This window comes from Myotis brandtii, unplaced genomic scaffold (genome assembly GCF_000412655.1).
Source record: "Myotis brandtii unplaced genomic scaffold, ASM41265v1 scaffold313, whole genome shotgun sequence".
Taxonomy (NCBI): Eukaryota; Metazoa; Chordata; class Mammalia; order Chiroptera; family Vespertilionidae; genus Myotis; species Myotis brandtii.
Genome location: NW_005361994.1, coordinates 2,300,937 through 2,311,352, shown reverse-complemented (window position 1 = coordinate 2,311,352; position 10,416 = coordinate 2,300,937). Strand labels below are relative to the sequence as shown.

At 41.1% G+C, this 10,416-nt stretch overlaps 1 protein-coding gene across 1 annotated transcript in view; it reads right to left on the bottom strand.

Annotated features, from left to right (window-relative positions):
- Positions 1-940: 940 nt before the first annotated feature.
- Positions 941-10,416, bottom strand: part of LOC102258829 (cadherin-8) — a 187,224-nt gene continuing 177,748 nt past the window's right edge. Inside the window, exons 5-7 of the mRNA XM_014542798.1 lie at positions 9,039-9,206; positions 4,884-5,071; positions 941-1,225 (exon numbers count right to left, since the gene is read on the bottom strand). Coding sequence (XP_014398284.1) covers positions 941-1,225; positions 4,884-5,071; positions 9,039-9,206 — 641 coding nt within the window. The remainder of the gene's footprint in view (positions 1,226-4,883; positions 5,072-9,038; positions 9,207-10,416) is intronic.

Sequence of the window (10,416 nt, the reverse complement as noted above, 5' to 3'; positions counted from 1 at the left end):
AGCTTACAGAGTAACTGGACAATTCTCTACAACTGTATTCCTCCATTAAGTTTTCTGTCTCTCTTTTACAGCAAACATTTCTAAGACAATATCTGAAATCCACACTCAAACACATCATTAGCCAACACTTCACCATTAGAGACCAGTGGACAAGTTATAGATTTGCAGTGTGCTTTTGGGGGAAAAAAGCTATTTAGCTTGAGCATTGTACTGTCATTGGGGTGACTAGCAAAAGAGAAAAGTTGTACGCAGTTCAACAGAAAAAAATAGGGTTGAGTCTCATTTCTGAAAAAAAGGCAGAAAAACTTTAATAAAGGATCATTTCTCATCACAGGAAAGAATTCTGAGCAGGGAAAGTATAAACAAAAGGTATTTTTGAAATGGCAGAGAAAGATTTTATCTAGAACTCTCCAATCCAGATATGCTGACCGACCAGAAATGCTCAGATAATTTCAAAGCCAAACACCAAATACAGAAATAAAATAGGGGCTTCTTCATATGTTGAGATAGTGGTCTCAAGCCTCTAAATTCTCATATATAATTTACTGTAACTGTCAAAAGAGAAAGAAGAAAACCCAGCAATGCTAGGACAAAGGTAGGGTTGCTCAACAGAGAGTTGTTATAAACAAGCAAAAACAAAATAATATAAAAGATCCACCCAAATACACCGCAAAACAGATGCAATTTTGCGTTCTCATTGAGCTCTCTGAATGCGGGAAGAGTTGTGTTCACCCTGATATCCCTGGCTTTGGGCATTGTATGTAGCTCTGGGTTAATGTGTGTGTATGTGTGCATGTGTACACATGTATGCATGCACCCACGTTCACATGCATACGCACACACAATATGCATTGACCAAAATTCTTTGGTCATGTGAGGTTAGTCCCTAAGGCAACCACATAGGATGCATACGTAATTGCATTTTATACTGACGTGCTTGTCAACTGATATAGCCAGTAAGAGAAATATACCTTATAGGACTGGAGGTGATATCAGGGTCACGCGCGGTCACTTGCCCAATCACGGAGTTCAGAGCGGCGTTTTCATGAACTTCGAGGAGATAAGTGGGTGAAGAGAAGACAGGAGGCTCATCAGCATCCTCCACGACAATTTTGACCGTGGCCGTGTCTTTAAAGGGCCCCCTGCCGCTGAAACGTGGGTCGACGTGGACATTGGCCGCCTCCACCTTCAGCGTATAGGATTTCTTGGTCTCAAAGTCCAGAGGCTGTTAAGAAATGACAAAGACAAATGTTGCTCACTAATGACCACAGCAGCAAGAACAAATGAGTGTAATGCTGATGGATGAGCGTTATGTGCATGGAAGCCCATTTGTGAGCCTTAATGGGATCCCTCTCCATTCCCCCAGATCCAACCTGTAAATCCTACAGGCATTTATGGATATCTGCGTATTATACAAGCTCGGTGAATCTAACCTCCTATTGTTGTGTTTTTGTTTTGCTCATTTCACTTGGAAATTCACAAAATATTCGCAGTCATGAATTGTGCCATCAAAATTTCACTTCAGAGTCATAATAAAATTTTACTAGTGATACCATGACCTGCATACCAATCAGCTAGTTAATTGAGCCTCTGCTGGGAGGAGATAAGGCAGCATCAAACACCATCTCGATCTGGGAAGAATATTTTAGCATTTCTGCAACAGTGTGTGAAATGTGAAGAACGAGAAATAATCATTGTTTAGGGCAAGGAGACATTATAAAGCATAATTTAGCACTGATCTCCACAAAGAGTGTTTTCTTATTTCACTTGCAAAGCAATGCTGCTTGACTGATCATGTGGCTAAAAATGAGGTTTATCATTTATTTTTTATTTTTTAAATATATTTTTATGGATTTCAGAGAGGAAGGGAGAGGGAGAGAGAGATAGAAACATCAATGATGAGAGAGAATCATTGATCAGCTGCCTTCTGCATGCCCCACAATGGGGATCAAGCCAGCAATCCAGGCATGTGCCTGACCAGGAATCGAACCATGACCTCCTAGTTCATAGGTCAACACTCAACCACTGAGCCATGCAGGACTGCAAGGTTTATTTCTTTTTTTTGGGGGGGGTATTCTTAGAAGGTCTCTATGATGAGTTCTGTGCTATGAAGCAGGTGGGCATGTAAAGAAATACATATGCAGACACATATGTACTTGTGTTTATATTTAAAAGAAGGAAAGATGAGAGCGGTAGCTATAGCTCTCTAGGTCTCACCAACCACTAAAAGCAAATTGAAATGACCTCATTGCACCATTACTGACAATATTTTTGACATATTAATAACTCATTCCTTAAAATCCCCAGAGACTGTGGTTAATGACCTAGGTAAATATAGCTGGGTGAAAGAACATAATCCCCTTAAATAACCAGAGGGCATCTGCCTCGCAACCCTACAGTCCAATTCCCGGCAACACAGAATACTTCAGACTTCAAGAAAGTATATCTGTCAAGGTTCAAAGACATACTTTAGGTTTCTTTGCAATTTCCTCTAAGAAACAGAACTTTAAATCTGCAATGCAGATTTAAAAAAGAAGAGAAGAAGCTGGAACACAAGCCAGCATTCATGAACTCTTTCAGAACTCCTGTATAAGTTTATCATTTCAAATTTTTGTATTGATTTTTATAGTTGAATTCAGTTCTAATGGGACTTGACTTTTTCTGAAATATTTTCTAGGGAACAAGGCAGATGCTCACTTCCCTGTCTATTCTGAAATGACTGGGTGCATGTACCTGTGAGTAGATGATTCAACATCAGCATTTTGCCAACCATCCCTACTGTAACACGTATGCAATTTCAAGTTCTTCAGAAACACTGGTAAGTGCGACAGATTATGTTCCGTTTCATGCTTAGCTCAACATAGTGACAATGTCCCCCACAATCCTGGTGTCCTTAGGATTTTATCAGACAAAAAAGAGGTCCCATGAATCGTGGATATATGACCCCCTACACAATGCTCTCTAGAGTAAAATAGTGGGCTTTCTTGGTGTTAAAATGTGTATTATTTGCTTCTAAGTTTATGAGTAATTGTGAATAAAAAGACAGCCAATGGCTAATTGCTTCAGCTTATAAAAGCACCTTATGGCAACAACGGATAGCAGTTAGTAATAACAATAAAAATGACATTAGGAATCATTAGCCAAGGAAAATGTGGCTTTGGGTTATTCAATAATTGACTCAAGCATAATTATACTGTACTCCATTTTTAAATACTTTGCAATGCTTAATCCGGTGCTCAAGCCATGTATAAAGGTAGGGTTGCTCAACAGAGAGTTGAAATAAATGCACCATTTTTCTTAAAATTGACCTTAAAATGTATTTTGTATACAAAGGTGAATCCAGAACATGCCAGGTTCCCACTGCCACTATCTCAACGGGGGATTTTAAGAGCATGATCAGTGGATGGCAGATCCCTGTGCAACATAACATAGAATTACAGAGTACCTTTGGAGCTATTTCAGTGTAATACTGATCAGGACAGAAGGAAAAATGATGGGCTCTCAATGGTGTGGTTCACCATCTATCTTCTTATTCATGAACAAGCAAAACTATTTAAAAACTAGAGGCCTGGTGCACGAAATTCATGCATGGGTGGTGGTGGGGGGGGGGGCCCCCTCAGCCCGGCCTGCACCTTCTCGAAATCTGGGACCCCTCGGGGGATGTCCAACTGCCGGTTTAGGCCAGATCCACAAACAGACAGCCGGACACCCCTCTCTCAATCCCCTGGCTCCTAACCGCTGGCCTGCCTACCTGCCTGCCTGATCGCCCCTAACTCCTCTGCCTGCCTGATTGCCCCTAACCACTCTGCCTGCCTGCCTCATCACCCCTAACCACTCACCTGCCTGCCTCATCTCCCCTAACTATTCGCTTGCCTGCCTGATTGCCCCTAACCACTCTGCCTGCCTGGCTGATCGCCCCTAACTGCTCGCCTGCCTGCCTAATCACCCCTAACCGCCTCTGCCTCTGCCCCCACTGGAAGCTTCATCCGGAAGGCTGTCAGGAATGATGTCCGGAAGGTCGTTTGGCTGTCTGGTCTAATTAGCATATTACACTTATATTATTATAGATTAATTTGGACTACTTCATGACAGAGATATGAAGGACAACATTAAACTAAATACCCATGATGAGCCTGGCTGGTGTGGCTTAGTGGTTGAGCATTGACCTATGCACCAAGAGGTCATGGTTCGATTCCCAGTCAGGGCACATGCCCGGGTTGTGGGCTCGAACCTCAGTCTAGGGATGTGCAGGAGGCAGCCGATCAATGATTCTCTCTCATCGTTGATGTTTCTATCTCTCTCTCCCTCTCCCTTCCTCTCAGAAATCAATAAAAATATATTAAAAAGACTTCAGTGTGATTTGTGGAGACATACCAGGGAGCAAGAGGGCAGACATGGGGAGAATTAATATAGAGAAAGATTAAAAGCCATTGAACTTGGCACCTCTGTGGGCAAGTAAGGCTTCTTCCCACTGGAAATCCTCTTTGGAACCATAGATAATAGGCCTTAAAATAATTCCTTCAGAGGATAGGAGCTGTCCCCCAATCTGCATCCCTCATTGCTTGAGGGTCGCCTTTCAAGTGTTGAGTTCCCTACAAATGCCTGCAGTTTTGGAAAAGGCAGTGTGATGTAGATGGGAGAGATAAGGTGAGACTGGTGGCTAGCATCACCATGGTAACTCTTTCCCAGAGCTTTAGCTGATATGCAAAGTGGGGCCAAGAGGTATGAGGTGTAAAATTAGCTCTACTTTTTCTGCAGCTAAAGAAGAGACACCTCTATCAGCTCTAAGACTTCACCAGGAAGTCCACCCAACTCCCGCAAACCCCAAAAACTCAAGTTTCCAAGAGGTATTCTGAATGTGAACACAATCTTCCTTAGCTTACCTTTCTTAGTCTTATGATGCCATCCTGGGCCTGGGCATCAGAGGTGATTTCAAAGAGTGCTGTTCCATCCCCATCAATGATGTCATACGATGACTGCGCATTTTCACCAATATCCTGATCATTGGCCTTTACCCTGCCTATGGCAGTGCCAAGAACCACATCTTCAGGTACTGAGAAGTGATACAGACCTTAGGAAAGAGGAGAAACACTGAGCATAATGCAGATTCCATTCATTCATTCATTTAGCAAATATGTATTGGGCACCTCCTTTGTTCCGGGCACTCCTGTAAATGCTACCACTACAGTGTGGAAAAGATTTTAAAAAAGTAATTTTTGTTGTGGAATGCACAATATTTTAAATGAGTCAGAGACAGAGTTCCCAGAAGTAGTGAGCTCTTTTTGAGACTCTGCTGAGAGATGGAATTGATCCTATCACATGTGTACCAAGTGTGTAGTTGGAGCAGAGTTATAGCAGGATATTAGTGAATCTGTGTGAATGTTCTTTCCAATGGACTGTACAATCACATTGGCTGCCCGTGGGGCTCTTCGCTGTTGCCCAACATAAAACAGGAAGCTAATTTCAGCACAGGAAGATGCAATGTGCAACACACAGAAAGTCACTTTTGAAGCGGCCTCTGTATTTACAGACTCGGAGACCATTTTTGATAAAACCCAATTACTAAACTTCTGCTGTGCCCTGCAGCAAGCTGTTCTGACACATGAAACACTCCTCTTGCAACCAAAGTCCTTCCTCGTGGCTCTGAACACCAGCAATCCTACTTTCCAGACTCTCTAGGCAAAAGGCAATTACAGTGCATGTTCCTTCTCCGGTGGGGGCAGTAAAACATGGCTAATTAGCGGCATCTTAATTCCAGTCGCTTTAGCTGTTGCCTTCGTGTTAACTCCTTCTCTTTGGTGGAGGGGAAGCTTTTGGAAACATAACCCCTGGCTATTACCACTTCAGTGCATGTGTGCCCTACATTTCATGGCCGACTCCTGCGTTTATTTGCCTGAGGGTTTTCTCTGCCTTTCAGAATTCACTTTGGCCCCTGCCTGTCAGACCAGAACTGGAAAGAATTAATGCCCCACAGAAGCAGCCCTCAAACACTCACAAGAGCTCCTAGCCCAGCTTCCTCCCTTCTCTGGTAGGGTAACATTTCTCCTTTTTTTTCTCTTTTGCTTGTTTATTTAATTTACAGTGTTCCAGAGTTTCCCCAGTGGATAAGCCCCAGTCACCCACAGTGGTAGCTGGCTTGCTAATGTGTATCGTTGGCTCCCTGTCTTTCTCACACACATCCTCACTTCCCTCCTGGCATTTCTTGGCTTCATCTCCAAGATAAACTACTTATAATCCAATTCTTGTCTCAGTGCCTGTTTCTGGGGAATCCAAACCCAGACAACCAGGAAGTTTTAGTCCCACTGCAACAAAAACCAGGGGAGAATAAACACTCAATGAACTCTAAACCCAAAAGGAAAAATTACATCTAGAGAACATTACCTAATTGTGGTTTGAACGCAATCCCTGGGTCCCTGGGATAAACTCGGGCTCATTATACCCACTGTAACAGGATTAGTTCAGATGAGATGATGGGTAAGGTTTTCTTCTAGCACAAACACACTTTTATTTAATGACGACAGAAAGATGTCCCTTAGAATCATGAAATGATGGGACTGGGGAACAGAATGTTGTCCTAATAGCTTTGCCATAAGGCACGCACTAAAAATCATCCTGTTGAACATAAGTTTCCCGATTCTCTCATAATTGGTGCGATGATTCCATTTCCTTTAGACTTCTTATTCCAGGTAAGGCTTGAGATGCGCCATTCAGGAATAGTTATTAAGTAAATAAGGCAGCAAGGGACCTCACCTCGCTGCCTGTTCTGAGGCAGAGAGCCTTGGGAAACCAAGCCAATGGAACAATTCTTCAGCCATCTCTAGTCTATGCACTCCCATCATCTCCAGCAGTGTGATCATGTTTAATGGTTATTACCTCTAAGAAAGTTATTAACACTTCTGAAACTCATCTGCCACCGCTGAAGTGAAACAATCCTTTTTGCAAGAAAGAAGAGTTGCATCTGAGAGCATTAACTCTAATGGCAACTGAAACATTACGCTAAGTGAAATAAGCCAGTCAGAGAAGGATAAATACCACGTGATCGCACTCATTTGTGGAATATAATGAACATCATAAACTGATGAACAAGGACTGATTAGCGGGGGGATAGGGGGTAACATGGGGATAAGGACACATATGTAATATCTCAATCAATTAAAAATATATTTTAAAAAAAGAAAGAAAACGAAAGAAGAGGTTGGGGGAAGGATAGGAGAAATGGTGTTTCTCCATTCCAATAACGTTGTGAGAGGGGGTTGCCTTGTTGTCTGATTTATGAATGGCCAGATGTGACATTTCTCAGTGAAAATGCATCTTCAATGTTCTTTCGACCTTGGGGTTTCTGAAGATACATTCTCAAAGGTGCCTCAACTGTGTCGTTTTCAATCCCACCTCTGTCTCTCTCCTTGTCTTTCTCTCTGTCCTCTCTTTCTTCAAAAACAGGTTCTCCTATGGTATTTCCTATCCCAGCAAAATGTACCAGTATGCATCGAATAGTCTTTCGTGTCAGAAATATGATAATTCACCTCCTCAACTAAAACTGCAATCTATCCTTAGATTTTTGTTATCATAACTTCTCAAATATCTATGGCAACTCTGCACTCTTCTCCACTTCCACTGAGACCACCCTGGCTGGCCAAGGCTACCATCACTTTTGACATGAATGACTACAACCACCTGTGCACTGGCTGCATTGTGGGGAAGACACTGGTCAAAGGCCAGCTTTCCTTTTCTCTCCCTGAAATCAAATCCTATTACTCAAGCCACCACTTGGAATCTTTTCTCTCATTTATTTAAACTTAATTTTTTTAAACATATATTTTTATTGATTTCAGAGAAGGGAAAAAAGGGAGAGAGAGATAGAAACATTGATAGAGAGAATCAATGATCAGCTGCCTCCTGCACACCACCTACTGGGAATCAAGGCCATAACCTGGGCATGTGCCCGGACCAGGAATCAAACCATGATTGACTGGTTCACAGGTCACTGCTCAACCACTGAACCCCACTGGCCAGGCTCAACTTTAAATCTTTTAATGCTTCCCAGTGATGTTAGGATAAAAGTCATGGTACTTAGAATGGACTCCAAATCCAATACTTCTAATTCTTGCCTAACCTAACTCTTCAGCTTCTGTGCTTCCCCTGCTGTGAAATTCTTTCTATTCCCATCCAGGGCCCTACACCCTTCTTCTACGGGGTGTTTGGACAGCCTTTTCCTCTAGGTGCAATGCCCATCCCCCAATCTCTTGTTTTTACCTTGTCTCAGCTGGTTCCTAATCATCATTCATACCTCAATTCAAGAGTCTCCATGTCAGAAAGACCTTCCCCAATCATCTCTCTAGGTCAGGTTACTTTGAACAAATACTCAAAAGAAAAGGGGTTCAACGAGAGTATAAGAATGTTGGCAAATGATGAAGGTCTCCCTGATTCACTGAAGGTGGCTGCCTAGAAGGCCATGGAGAGGTTTCTGAGGCCGACCATGTCCTTAACAGGGAAGAGTCGAGCCAGTGATCACTGATGTTCCCGCAGCTGAGGAAAAGTATATATTTTGCAGCAAATGTATATGCCTTTTTCACCTCAGATGCTAAAGATTTGGTTTATTTTATATGACAAGTAGGACTATTGATAGAACAATATCTGAGGTGCATTTAATCACTCTATCAAAATTTCTTAATGGAAGGAACCCTGGAATAGAGAAATATGCTCACATCTTGCAGTTTCAGCTCCAGTACTTAACTACATACTTAATATTTGGAAATTAATTCAATTGATTTAAACTTTGTAAAATGAGGGTGCATTTAGTACCAAGTGACAAGAGGGTTGCTTGCTTTGTGTATATATGTGAATCGCCCTACCCTGTATATAATCCACAGTAAATGATAACAGTGGGCTCTTTGGATGTTTATAATAGAAATTTGAATTTTATAATATAATTATAATATATATTAATTATAATAAAATATAAATAATGAAAAGTATAACATAAATTCGAATGACAACATCACACTTAGATTCTCATCCAGTGCAGGAAGTTCACTTACTCTGGGCAAACTTTGGAGGATTGTCATTAACATCAGTAAGAGTCACTGTCAGTGTTGTGGTCCCGGACAGGCCCCCGGAGTGGCCACCCATGTCTTTGGCTTGGATGACGACCAGGTACTCCTCCTTGGCTTCTCGGTCCATGTTGGGAAGGGCAGTTTTTATAATTGCTAATGGAGAGAGAAATGGGAGAATGACTTTCAGGCAGACAGCTCATTCAAAAATAAATGTGTGAATCAATCTCTCTCTCTCTCTCTCTCTCTCTCTCTCTCACACACACACACACACACACACACACACACCACACATACATAAACACATACAAGTCCCCGCTCAGACAATTTTCAGTTTTCTTTTGACATTTCACTGGTGTGTGTTTGTGATGCCAACACTAAGGAAGATTAGAATCATAGACAGCAGTAGATAACTTGCAAAAATCCATTTTATCACATCTTTTTTAAAACTTGCAAAAATATACATTCCAAAGTAAACTGAATGGCATACCCTTGCCTACCAAATTAAAGTATAAATCATAACACAGCCTCATCTACCCAGGGAAACCCTGGAAGTAAAAGAATCCTACAATTTATCACAGGCTCCAATTCCCCTACAAGAGGAGTAAATACACAAATAGCTTGAAGGCTCTGAGGTCAAAGATAAATTATTCTGATGCTCACAAATACATTTGAGAAGAAAAAAGTAAATGAATTTTTGGAATCAACTCAGATGAATAAGATACCAATCATAATTAATATAGGCGAGTGTCTAAATCCCAAGGTACTATGTGTTCAACTACATTTATACTTTAATTGTTTACTTACACCTTCTCTATTGTAAAAGAAAAATACTTAAGAAAAACAGAAAGGTCATGAAAAAAGAAAACAGGGTAAAACATAAAATCATATGGAATAACCTAAAATCATGAGTGCTAAAATGTCAGTGTTTTTTCTTCTGATTTATTTTCACGGTTTTATCTATCTGCCTCTTTGTCAGTTGTACTAATAATTTAATTTTCTTGTTAAAGATTCAAAATTTGCATAGGTCCTGAACTTATTTTAAAAATCTGTATTTAGTCCTCTCTTTACCCTTATAATTCTTTTCATAGCTAAGCATTGCTAACATAGGTGTATAATTCTAAAGCCATTACCTGAAAATGCATACAAATGTGCATATGTATATAAACATTTAACCACAAATATGATCATGATATAGGCATTTATTCACATAATGGATGTCTTTGAGATATCTTCTTCTTTAAAAAAAATATATTTTATTGATTTTTTACAGAGAGGAAGGGAGAGAGATAGAGAGTTAGAAACATCGATGAGAGAGAAACATCGATCAGCTGCCTCCTGCACACCTCCCACTGGTGTGCCCACA